The sequence below is a fragment of the Phalacrocorax aristotelis genome, chromosome 1 (genome assembly GCF_949628215.1).
Source record: "Phalacrocorax aristotelis chromosome 1, bGulAri2.1, whole genome shotgun sequence".
NCBI lineage: Eukaryota > Metazoa > Chordata > Aves > Suliformes > Phalacrocoracidae > Phalacrocorax > Phalacrocorax aristotelis.
This window is the reverse complement of record NC_134276.1, coordinates 21,681,430-21,694,902: the sequence shown is the minus strand read 5'-3', so window position 1 is coordinate 21,694,902 and position 13,473 is coordinate 21,681,430. Positions and strand designations below refer to the sequence as shown.

The following is a 13,473-nucleotide window of genomic DNA, read 5'->3' as shown; positions in this document are numbered from 1 at the left end:
AAAATTCCCACCTGGTCAGGTCAAATGGATTTTCTTACATTGTCATGCTATGAATTAATTATTAATTAATAATTATACTATAATAATATAATTTAATTAATAGTAGTTCTGCATAACTTCACTAGGATTACATAGCTTCCTTAGTTCTGTTTTCCAAAGGGATAAGAAAGATTAAAAGTCAAAAAAGGTTGTTTTTCTTTTTTGTTATGAAAATCTGCAAACTGGAACACGTACTCCTTTTTGGTCAGACAGAATAATTTCTATATAGTCACTTTTCTAGATATGTATATTTAGATATCAGGAAAAAAAAGGTTTACAAAAATCGCTGTAAAAAAAGACAGGTTGATAATGGATAACAAGATATTTATAAATCACTTTTTAATAAATATGAGATTTATATTCTACATTCCTTGCCAGATGCATGGCCAGGATGTTGCTGATAGAAACCAGCATTATAATTAATGCTGTAGGAGTGGCTTTAAATTCCAATTAAGACTCTGCAAATAGCTTTCTACTGAAACTGTACTTGGAATACTTCTACTCTTTTCTTTTTTTCTTGAGTTTGAGGAGAGCTCATTTTTTCCTGTTCTTTGGATCTGGTGTCAGAATTAGTGTTCATTTTCCCTTGTCTTTGTTACTTAAACCACTGCCTTCTCTTGTGAGGACCCTATGCCATAAAATCAGTAATCTGAAATTTTGGCATCACTGAAACTGATGGGAGTCTTGCTTATTAACAACACTAGCAACATCTACCCAATAAACAAAAGGGATGGTGCCCTCAGGAAGGGGCCAGAACTTAAGGGTAAGTGTCATAGCACAGCTCATGTCTGAAAAAATCTCAACAGCCTTTGGCCCCAAAACTAAATGTCCTGGTCCATTCTGCGTGTGGGAAGTTGCCCTGGTTTATGAACCATGTCTGATCATTGTCCTGAAGACTGGTGATGGCTATGGATCAAAATGGTGCCAAAAAGCATGCCAAGAGTTAAACAGTGCAGATGATCAGAGGACTGCGCTGGAACAGATGCCCTATATCCATCAATACAGATGTACTAAGAGGATGAACATCATGTATCTGGATGGACAGAAAGAGGATTTCAAAGGCAGAAATCATGAAAAGAGAAAAACAGAGTAGAAAATAAATAATAAAGGAGAGGCAAATGAAAGGTGCTCATAAAATGCTAAATCACTCCTGTAATCCCAGGTAGACAAGAAGAATTAGATTCTGCCAGTGTGGCTTGGCGGTTCCACTGTCTGGAGACTGTTTAGTAGCTGATATGGATGGGACTGCATCAGGTTTCTTTCCTTCCATCTTGTCCAGTCGTCCATATTTGTGCCCCCTCATGCCATACCCTTCTGCAGGTAGTATATTCCTTTGGTATCAAGACATAAAAACTAAAACAGAAGAGATGAGAAGATGACCTTCTCATTCCTTTGGACATATTATGAAATATTCCATAATGACAGAGACTGTGAAGGGGCTGAAACAAAATGCAAAATTAAAAAGATGAAAGGATAGAAAAATGAACAAAGACCTGAACTAAAAGCAGAGTTAGATTAATTTTGTTGAAGTTGAAATAGGTTTTTTCTAAATATTTTTATAGTTATTTATAGTCTGAAATCAGGATCAGACCCACAAGGTTTTTAACATTTTTAAAATAATCCTGTAGTATTCAATAAAAAATACTGTTGATGAATGAAATAAGATGTTGCAGCACTGGCAAAGCTCTGTCTACAGAATCACAGTATTGGTAGGGGTTGGAAGGGACCTCTGGAGATCATCTTGTCCAACCCCACTGCTTGAGCAGGGACACCCAGAGCAGGGGGCACAGGAACACGTCCAGGTGGGTTTTGAATGTCTCCAGGGAAGGAGACTCCACAACCTCCCTGGGCAGCCTGTTCCACCGCTCTGGCACCCTCACAGGAAAGAAGTTTTTTCTCATATTGAGGTGGAACTTCTTGTGTTCCAACTTGTGCCCATTGCCCCTTGTCCTGTCGCTGGGCATTATTGAAAAGAGCCTAATCACATCATCCTGACACCCTCCCTTTAGATATTTGTAGGTATTGATGAAATCCCTGGTCAGTCTTCTCTTCTCCAGGCTAAACAAACCCAAGTCTCTCAGCCTTTCCTCATAAGGGAGATGCTCCAGCACCCTCATCATCTTGGTAGCTCTCTGCTGGACTTGCTCAAGCAGTTCCCTGTCCTTCTTAAACTGAGGAGCCCAAAACTGGACACAGTACTCCAAATGTGGTCTCACTAGGGCAGAGTAGAGGGGGAGGATAACCTCCCTCCACCTGCTGGCCACACTCCTTTTAATGCAGCCCAGGATACTCTTGGCCTTCTCGGCCACAAGGGCACAGTGCTGGCTCAGGGTCAGCCTGCTGTCCACCAGCACTCCCAGGTCCTTCTCAACAGAGCTGCTTTGCAGTAGTTCAGCCCCCAGCCTGTACTGGTGCCTGGGGTTGTTCCTCCCCAGGTGCAGGACCTTGCGCTTGCTCTTGTTGAATTTCATGAGGTTCCCCTCGGCCCAGCTCTCCAGCCTGTCCAGATCTCGTTGGATGGCAGCATAGCCTCCTGGTGTATCAGCCACTCCTCCCAGCTTGGTACTACCTAGATACTGTGTTGGATCCAGATCCACCTGACCTTTGCAGTTTTAAAGCTTTTTTCCATGATATTTGGCTTATCTTTTCTTAGCTTAATACATTTTCTGGAAACAGGTTCATTGTGTCTTCCCCCTTTCACAGAAACTCTGCTATCTGTTGTTGCCAAGTAGCAGTTTTAATTCCCTGTCCTGAGTAAAGTCATTATTGTTTTAGTCTATAGTCAAGGACTCAAACTGAGGACCTGTTGGAATGAAATGGAACTGTTGGATGGAGATCTCTAGTCCATCTTCCTGCTCAGAGCAGGAGGATCACCAATAATGCATCAGGTCAGTCATGGCTAAGCCTTGGTCAGATCAGTCTGGCTAATCCTTGAAAATACCCCAATAAGAAGAGTGCCTCTTAACAACCCATGCCAGTACTGTACCACTCTCCTAGTGACAGATTTTTTCCTACCGTCCACTGTGAACCTCCCAAGCTGCAGTTTGTTGCCACTGCCCCTTGTTACAGCCTTGCATACTAAGATGACTTCAGTTCCATCCCCTTTGTAACTACCTTTCAGGTACTTGTGGGATGTTACTATTGAGCACCTTAGTTTCCTTTTCTCCAGACTAAACAAGCCCAGCTCCCCCATCTTCTCCTTGTAGGTCACGTGCTTTGGGCCCCTGACTGTGTCAGTAGTCCTCTGCTGGGATGTGGAAGTGAGGAAGCCTGAAACATCACATTCCCGACACAATATCCAAAATCCAGCCTCATCAGCACTGAGCAGAGCCTTACTTCCCCTGATCTGCTGGTCATTCTCCTTCTAGAGAGAGCATGTTGTTGCCTCATATTCAGCCTGGTATCCTCCAACTTTTTTGAAGCAGGGCTGCTATTCAGCCCATCACTTTCCAGGCTGTGCTGATGCACCGCCCATTGTCCCAGGTGCAGCCCTGGAGCCTGGAGATTGATTGGCTCAGAGAGCCTGCCAGTTTAATTGACTGATGAGGACCACAGGGATCATTGAGCTGCACTATCCTTTACTGCATTAAAAAACCTATTCCAACTAATTATTGATAATCTTATTGCTAATGTTATTGTTATATGCAAACAATATCTAACCTAATAATTACAGCAATATACACATTCATACAAACACACACCAAGTTGGCTTGCTCATACACTAATTTTGCCACTGCTGCAGTACTGCCACCAGCAGCTCAACATGGCTATCCCAGAGAAGCCATGCTCCCATGTGCCACCCAGCTGGTGACTCAGGGAGGGTACCCACACTGATTGATGGGGGGCAACTATCACTGATCTATGGGTGCTACCACCATCCCGGACCAGGATTCACATGTGAGGCTTCTCTGCCTCAGGCATAGAGCAGCAGCTAGGTCCACAAATGGGATCTATTCTAAGGTTTCAGAACAGCTTCCCCATGCTTGATTTGTCACAGCTTTTCCTTATATTGGTGACCTCTCAGATAGGCATCACATGGGTCACCCAGTGAAATACTTCCTGATTCATCTTGTCATGATATTATCTAATCATCATAAATTTTTAGCAGACCATACCTTCCTACTGTTTTGACAAATCACCTTCAAGGACAATTCATTTGCTTTTTTTTTTTTTTTACCAGTCACCTTACAGAACAACAGTTACTTCATTTCTGTACCAATCATATTAAAGCCTGTGTCTGATGGACTTCAGGCATCAAGAGAAAGCTCGTAGCACTTGTACACAAGTGCCTTCTGCAAATTTGCTTTGAGTGCTTGGTTGTCACCTAGGTCACTGATGAAGATGTTGAACAGTATCAGGCCTACCCAACGTGTGTGCTTAGAGTATTCTGGTTTTTGCTAGCTCAGTGTTGAACTAAATGCAACTTCTTTATCTCAGTGGTCCAATAAACTTTCAACCCACCTAACTTCCAGACCATACTTCCTCTCCTTTTGAATGTAATGCTCTAGGAGAAAGCGTCAAAAGCCATACTAAAAGTCAAGGTGTATTTCATCCAGTACTTTTCATTCATCTACATAATTGATCGTCTCAGTATAGAAGGCAATTAAGTTGATTAAACCCTCAACAATTCATGCAGTCTTTTCCTCATTACCTTCTTGTCCTTCAAGTATTTGAAAGTGGATTCCAAGTGGATGTTTTCCATGATATCTCTTAGGACCAAGGTGAGATTTACTGGCCTTTAATTCCTTTCAGCCTCTGCTTAGTCTTTCATGATGATGGACTTTTTTTTCTAGCCATGAAACTTTCCTTATCATTGTGCTTTATGGTAGATTTCCTAGATGGCCTTGTGGTCAAGCTGACCTGCATTTTGAACACCCTCAGGGGAATCCCATCTGGTCACATAGACCTGAATACATACAACTTCTGTATGTAGCTCTTAATTGTTGCTCAGTTCTCATCCTTTGCTGCGCCTCTGCTTTTCAAAATGCGCCAGAGTGGGAGCAGGCCTTGCCTTTGAAGACTAAGGTAGGGATTACTTCAGTGCTTTCCATACTGATGGTCATTAGGTTGTTCCCTCCATCCATCAGCATCCATCTCACAATTTTGCAGAACTTCTTGCAACTAGCCTGTCAGAAACCACTAAGCTTTTGCAGAGGCTGGGTTAAAATAATCGCAACCACTATGCCCTTTGCCTCTGACTGAACCATAGAAGATGGGAATACATTTTTCCTACCTATTTTCAGGAGACAGAGCACTTTCCGTAAGTCTTGAATGGCATGAGGACTTACCATATGCCCTGTGAGATAAAGATTAATACCAATAAATATTCATGATCAGTCAAGTCACTGACACAGAGCAGAAACATTAGGTTTCTTTGTGTTCTGAGTCCTTGAGAAACACGAGGTTTGTCAGCTGTAACTTTGCGTGCTTGATGTGATCGTGCCTGAATGCTGGGACCTACGTGTAACCCCAGCGGCTTCCCCGCCAGCGAAGGAATCTGCATGCGGTAACGGCCCCGCACCTCAGCGTTAGCCACGGCTCCGGCAGCCCCACGGCGCGCACGGACCCCTGGGCAGGCAGGCTACGCCCTTCCCCTCGCCCCAGGCCACCGCGCTCGCCCACCGGAGGCCCCTGGCAGGCAGTGAAAGCGACGAGCCTCTCCCAGCTCCGCAGAGCCGGCAACCCCCGGCCGTGGAGTCTCCCTGCGCGAAGGCAGGGCGCGGAGCGGCAGCCGGGGCCGGGCGCGCCTCATCCCCGCCACGGCCGCTATTAGGGCGGCTCCTTCACCCGCTTCCCCCCTCCCTCCTCCCTCTTCCTCCGTGGCGCAGCCCTCCCTCTCGCTCGCCGCCGTGCCCAGCCCCACCCCTTCCCCGCGCGGGGAGCGGCGGCGGCGGGGCCCGCGGCATCAGCTAACGGTCCTTTGTGTGCGGCGGCGGCGGGCATGTGAGTGGCGGCGGGACGGGACGGCTCGGGAGGCCCCGGGCGTGCGGCGCTGCGGGAGCAGCTCCGCTCGCAGGCCCGGCGGCTGCTTCCCCGCCGGAGAGGGGGACGGGGCAACTGCCTGCCCGTCCCTGAACTCCCGCGGGCTCCGGCGCCCGTCCCGGGCCTCTGGGGTGAACGAGGGGGAGGGCGGGCAGGTGGCGGGTGGGCGCCGGCACCGCGTGTCTCTTCTCAGCTGGTGACTGTCGTGTTGCCGCAGGCTGGCCCGGGTGACCGTCCTCCATGACTGCCTGGGCTGCAGGACCTTCGAGCTGCCGCCTTCCGCCGCCGTGGGGGACGTGAAGGCGCGGATTGACGCGGAAGCCGGCTTCCCCCGCGCCGAGCAGCGGCTGTGGCACCGCGGCAGAGAGGTGAGGGGCGCGGCGCGGCGGGGCACCCCGCTCTCCGGCGGCCTCTCACGCCGCCGTGGGGCTGGCAGTCCTTACCCGGCTGCTTTTTGCATCTCGCCGGGACTTCTGGTGCGGGCAGCACAGCGCGTGCATGTCCTCAGGTGTGGGTCTCTCATGGGAAGCAAGGAGTTCGTTTGGACAAACAGCTAACCCGTGTAATTGACGGTGCCAGATTTTATCATTGGAGTTTTTGTGTCCTTTTTTGACATAATCCACGTGCAATAATCCTTATTGCTTTGCGGGGGAGCAGAAGATTCACCAGAGCATGCTGATGTGCTTGTTTCAGCTTCCATTGGATCTTTAGTTGATTTTCTACCTGCTTACCAGCTTCAACAGCAGAGTTGAGATCACCATGACAGGAAGCTCTTACATGTTAAAAATTGAGGTCTGGGTACAGGAGAGAGAGTCAAATGAATGAATGACCTTGTTCTGTTGAAGGCACCAGCCTGTGGTCATTGTTTCAGTACTGCTTGGCATGCTTCTAGCCATGCTCTTGGAGATATTGGTAGGATGGGATGAGTAGAGGCATGAAGGGGAGAGGGAGGGGATTGGAAATTTGGATTAAATGGGGCAAAGAAACTTGCAAATGCATAAAAGAGAAGAGAAGGCTCCAAGGAGACCTTATTGTGGCCTTTCAGTATATAAAGGGGAATTATAAGAAAGTTGGAGACAGACTTTATACCAAGGCCTGTAGTGACAGGAGAAGGGCCAATGGCTTTAAACTGAAAGAGGGTAGGTTTAGGTTGGAGATTAGGAAGAATTGTTTTGTGATGAGGGTGGTGAGACACTGGAACAGGTTGCCCAGAGAAGCTGTGGATGCCCTGTCCCTGGAGTGTTCAAGGTCAGCTTGGATAGAGCTTTGAGTGACCTGCTGTAGTGAAAGATGTCCCTGCCCATGGCAGTGGGATTGGACTAGATGATCTTTAAAGGTCCCTTCCAACCCAAACCATTCTATGATGCTAGGAAAGAGCTAGGTGTTAGTAGTTGTATTACTCAGGAAGCTTTTAGGAACCTGCATGGAGAACACAAGTAAACTTCGAGTGCTCAGGTTTGAAACAAACAGCCCATGTAGTTTATCTTTTATTTTCTTGCCTGGCTTTGTCCTTGATTTTGTTCTCTCCAGGCCTTCCTGTTTTGGGAGGAAATAGATCTGTATATCGCTTTCTAAATTCATCTGGAAGCGAAGATCCTAGCAGCACTCTGGCACACAAAACTATCTTTTGGCAGGGAACAGTCAGTAAGCAGACTGTAATAGCTCTTCTGATTTTTTTTTTTTAATATTAAACTAAAATACATGTGGGAGTATTTGTACTGTAGCAATTTTGAAAATCCTTTATAATAGTTTATAAACTTTTGAACTCCTGTTTACTGGGACCAAATTATTCTTTAATTTACTGAGGTAGTAGAATACTTATCATTAAATACTTTTTTTCTATTAAAACTGCTACATGCAATTTACAGATGTTAAATGAAATCCAGTATCTCTTGCTCTCATAGTTCCTTGCAGTGTTAAACTATTAATTTGAATCTACTCATTCACCAAGTTTCTGATGGTATTTTGCTACAAAAATCCTACCTGAGAAAATTAAGTTATTCTATCCCTTTAATACTTGGTAATGGGTTACAGCATTCTGTGGATTCTGTTTTATTTTAGTGAGTCCTGAGTGGGTGGTATACCCAATTTAAGCTATTTTACATCTTGAGACAAGATCATCTCAAGTGTAACATTTCTGCAGGAACTTAAAATAAATGCACTGTTGTTGTAAGTACTATTTAAAACTGGTTTAAGTAAAAAGGAATATGTTTTTTTCTTAATAACGTTTTAAAATTATGACTACATACGGTGGGCTAGGTCTGTATTTTGCTTAGTAAGTGTGGTTAGATTGTAAGCATCTATGTCTGTGTAAGCACCAACTTCTTTCTAGTGATTTGTTTTTGCCTATTGAAGTGAGGAAGTAGTCCTGAACTTTGTTATAAGCTGAGACTAATTTAATAATATAATTTCACATAATGAAAACTTAATATAGTTTACTCTAAATGGAAACTAATTTGAATGGGCTAAGTTTCTAATTAGCACAGTGCAGCTTCTAATTCTAGATTTGTTACTGTAGTATGCAGTATAACATCACGCCATATATGTCTATTTTAGCATTACATCATATATGACTGGGACACCTATATAATACAAAACTAGAATTGCAACAAAACCGTTATGTGCTATGATTGCTAAATACTAAATGTAGAGGTAATGGGGACATAAGGCTGTTGTATTCTTCAGTGGTCTTTCTGTGACATACTTTTATCTCTACACATTCTGTGTTACTAGCTGATTTGAGCTGATACTGCTTAATTTAAAACTCTTCTGGAATTGCATACTTATATGTACTTTTTGGAGTACATAGGCCATGTACTTCCTGTATATGTTTATTTTTTTTACAGCCATGCACCTTAGAACAGTAACTGCTATAGTTGTATGCTTCCAGAAGTTCCCAGAACACAGAACTTTTCAAATGTAAGGACGGGAGGCCATGGCTTGCTCTTAGTATGCTTCTGTAGGCATTTTTCCACCTGATTTGTCTGCGGACTTTTTTTTTTTGGTCCTGCTACTAACAAACTGATACTTCATCTGAGGAGTATCATTAGCCAAAGGAGGCCATCCTAGACCTCAGGGGCTGAAAATGCTGCTCAAACTGCATACTGGATGTTTCAGAGTATTTGTATCATTTTAGATAAAACCAGACTTCACAGAATAAATATGTAGGAAATGAAGCTACACTAAATTTTTTATACTGCAGAATGTTTTGATCAACATTTGTCTTATTTTTTATTTCAGTTATCTGATGGTATCAAGATTGTGGATCTTCAGAAGTCTCAAAATCAAGTTTTTCTGAAGCTTCAGTCAAAAGGATTGGAAGGAGGAGGTATGAAAAATACTTGTCTGTTTATAAACTGGAAGGTCAAAGCATTTTCTAATGCGGTCTGGAGTTAATTGAAATTATTCTCTTCTTTAAATGGGAAGCAGTTATTTTTCTTGTAAGCCCTAGGTATCACTTCATTTTCTGCTCCAGGAAAATTAAACTACTTCTTTTAAGTGCTTTGGTGTTTAATTCTTTTCTTTTTAATTTCACGTGTAGAAATTTGATTCCAAAGGACAGCAAGATTCTATAAGACTTGCCTGGCACTAGCATTAATAGCTGCCTTGTCTCATAATATAAAGTGAATACTTGTTCAGTTCATATACTGAAAGGGTATCTTTTCAGTAACGACTGTGTAGAAAACTATACCATTGGTACAAAGCTTTTGATTTCTTCCTTTTTGTTTGTGTTTCTTTTGATTCTGTATGTTAGTTACGTTTTTATTACAAAAATTGCAGGTGTATCTGTTTGTATGACATCTTGAATTAGATTGTGATACCTGAATACCTTCAGAAAAGCTCTGATTAAGATCTGTGATGATTGTTACTTGGTTGCTAGCATTGATATTCTTGTAACAATAACTTTATTATAAGGCAATGAAGTAAATGCTAGTGGGATAGTAGGATTAAGAAGGAAACCCTTCTTTCGATGCAGATGTTTTATTTAGTGTCACAAAATGCTGTGTTTCTTAGCCTATGTAAGCCATGAGTGTACTGGATTATGGTTTTCTAGTGACAGAGGGAAGTGAAGCTTTTGTATGTGAGCCAGAAATTCATGTTCCCATTCTCTAGAACCTGCAGTGGTTAGAAAACACCTATGAAAATGGACACATTGGTTCTATGGTGCCAAATGTTTTTCTTTCTCTCATGCTTGACTGTTTGCTCTGATAATTTTTTGCTGTACGTGATAGACTAAAAAAGAGCTTTTTTCTTCTCAGAGCTGTTTTTATTGTAACACAAGTATATGGACAAGATGGTGTAGTATCCCTAAGAAATCTTTCATGGGAAAGAAAAACTGTTGGCGTTGTTTTTGTGCCTAGGAATGGACTATTTGGCTGTGAGATTCTCATAGTGATATCACTCTAAGCGGTCCATTTCTAACTTAACCTTTTTTGGCCCACAGCTCTGATGTAAGTTAATCTAGAAGATCTGAAGGCTTTAGTACCAGCCTTTTGTGTTCATTCTGGAGTTTTTCAGTTCTGAGATTTTTTCCTTACAGCAGATGTATCAAGGAAGGCCCTGAGTTTTCTAGCTTCAGGAAGTTCATGGTCAGTAGAGCCAAGTGCATTGGTTGCTGAAGTACTCTGAAGATCACCCATGTCACCTTTGTGTTCATTCATCACTGGTGTCTGTCAGATAGTCTATAATCTTTTCATATGATCACAGAATTAATTCATGTTGGCAGGGACATCAGGAGGTCTCTACTCCAGCCTTTGGCTCAAAGCAGGGTCAGCTCTGAGATCAGACCAGGTTACTCAAGGGTTGATCTGGTTGCATTTGGAAAGCCTCCAAGGATGGAGGCTGCACAGGCGGCCTGAGCTGCTGTTCCAATCCTTGACTGTCCTTATTGTGGAAAAAGTTTCTTCTTCGGATTTGTGGAACCAGTTTAGTGTTAAATATGACCATCTCTAATAGTCAAGAAAAATCAGTTCAGTGTTTGACAAGATGCAGTAAGTCATGATCTCAAGACAGTAATTTGTGATATGCATAGAGTAGCTCTGCTCTTGAATGTAAAGAGTTAGAATAATGTCTATCTTCAGTACTCTCTCTTCAAAGTTACTTGTCTGTTTTTGTGGTTCCCATAGTGAAATGTGTTGTTTAAACACTTCCGCCTGCCTGCCCAAGTTAAGACTTAGAGCTAAGATCGGTTTCGTGATTTTAGAGAATTTCTTCTAAGAAAAGAAACACCCAAACTTACCTACTGTTGATCAGTTCACCTTATTTTGGAAGTTTGCATATTGCATGTTGACTTTCATATGTATACTGTAAAAATAATAACAGAAATTATAAAATGCTTTCCACACTTTCAGCTGTGGGTTGCAATTTCTTGGGGTTTTTTTTCATTGATGCTATTAAGTTACCTTAAACAAAAAGCAATATAAAAATTTCCTAAAGACAAGATTGTTTGATGTTTTTACTTGATGTTTTCAAGGCAAATAGGTCTCTCTTATCATTCCCCTGTTTTCCACATTGCTGAGGATTCTGTGGTTTGGGTTTTTTTGTCTAATGTTTTGTTCCATAGTATATATAATGTGTGTGTTTGAATCTGTGTGCTTCATAAAAACGCATTTATGCAGGCGGGGGAGAGAGAGAGAAAATAATTACTTTATTAATAACTTTAAAGGGAGGTGATAAATAGAGCATCAGTAGAGTCTGTTTTCCTTGTGGAGATTGCATCATTAATATTTGTTTGAAGCACGTGTTTTGGACGCTTGGATTTAGGGAGCTGCTCTTTAGTCTCTCTCTTGAAGAGTGTTGATCCTTTCATTCTGTAATAGACTCTTCCTCTTAGAGCAGGGGCTAACCTTGGGGTCCGTGGAGTCTATGTCCACCAGAACTTTGTAATGCTTTGTAGTACCTTTCTGAGACTCTCTTCCCTCCTGTGCTAAGCCCAGGTAACACCAAAGCTAGTACCTGGCCAAGCACCATGATATGCCAGAATAGGAAGTGTACGCTAGAGTGAAAGTATACTGTGCCTGTGTGCAGCTGTCAGTAGGGATCATTACTTATGATAAAAAAAAGTTAGAGCCACTGCTGCCCTAGAATACTGTCCTGCTACTTAAAAGTAGCCATCCTTTAGAAGTTGCTGTATTTGAACATCCAGTAGTTGGAGTTGAGGTATAACTGATGCAAAGACTGAGCCCCCAAATTTATTTTATCCAGATATGAAACAGCATGTTGACATTTGCAACAAGCCTGCTATTTGTTTTAATGAAAATATTTATAATGTACTATTTTTACAGTTGATTTTGGAAAGACAATATTTTACAGTATCAGGCCTTGAGTTAATTTAGATTTTTTTTCTGAATTCCCAGTAATTGTTTAGTGAGTACTTTTTTTTTTTACCTGAAACTGAGAGCACAGTAACATAATATGCAAACTATTTTTTTTTGTTGTGTTTTAGGTCGTTTTGGACAAACAACTCCACCACTTGTTGATTTTCTTAAGGATATTTTAAGAAGATACCCAGAAGGAGGACAGATTCTTAAGGTACACAACAAATGGTATTGTTAGCAATCATTTAATATGCATGACATAATACCATTGGTCTAACGCTTTCCAGCAAATCTTGCAGTTGTCATACCTCATTAGATATTCATTCTAGTACTGGAGATACGTTTCCATTTCTGTGGACAAGGCAAAGTGAGTTGTGTGGCTTTTTTTGGTGTTTAATGTCTCTGTGTTTGCTTGTCAAAGATGGCATTGTAATTTATAAAAAAAAAAAAGAGATAAATGCAGATGTTAAAATTAAATCAGACACTTCATGATGTATTCTGAGTGAGCTAAAAATGTTTATTTTGCTTGTTACTTTATTGTTCCTCCCTACTATAAGCTATAGAAAACCACATAATAGTATATACAATTCTTTGGGAGGGATTATCTTCGTTATAAGATTGGGATAAACTGATACGCTTTGATGATTCAGTGTAAATAGAGCATTGTGTGAAGCTCTAATCCTGTAGGTATTTGTAATCATGCTTACGTGTCTGCAGTGTATAATGCTGTTGATGTAAATGGGACTGCATAGGCATATTCTGTTTACAGGACTACTTCACTGGCATTTTAGTTAGTTATCCATAGCTCTCACCACTACTAATTAACAAATACCCAATCTTAACATAAACACCTCTTTATAGTCTATGGGCTTCGTTCAATAGGTGAGCTCTGTTGGTTCATGATTTACAGAGTTACTGGTCAGAACTGTTTTGCAGCCCTTTGCTGAAGGGGTGTTAGAAGTGAGCACCATGGCTCTTGAACAGTTCATTCATACTGTGAAATATTAATTTAAATGGAATTCAGTTGATGTAGAGAGTGCTGTGTATTGCCCTTTTATGACTTGTTGCCTCGCTGACTGTTGTCTTACAACTGTTGTGTGGGCTTAACAGTAAACTTTGATTGTTTTTTTTTTTT

At 42.1% G+C, this 13,473-nt stretch overlaps 1 protein-coding gene across 3 annotated transcripts in view; it reads left to right on the top strand.

Annotated features, from left to right (window-relative positions):
• SACS (sacsin molecular chaperone) overlaps positions 1 to 13,473 on the top strand; it is a 66,908-nt gene that overhangs the window by 26,063 nt on the left and 27,372 nt on the right. For 2 of the 3 annotated variants that reach the window (XM_075083499.1, XM_075083515.1), the window contains exons 4-6: positions 6,239 to 6,389; positions 9,262 to 9,349; positions 12,467 to 12,552. In XM_075083499.1, coding sequence (XP_074939600.1) covers positions 6,239 to 6,389; positions 9,262 to 9,349; positions 12,467 to 12,552 — 325 coding nt within the window. Of the gene's footprint in view, positions 1 to 5,905; positions 5,983 to 6,238; positions 6,390 to 9,261; positions 9,350 to 12,466; positions 12,553 to 13,473 lie in introns of those variants that run through there. The other variant, XM_075083506.1, reaches the window with a different exon arrangement.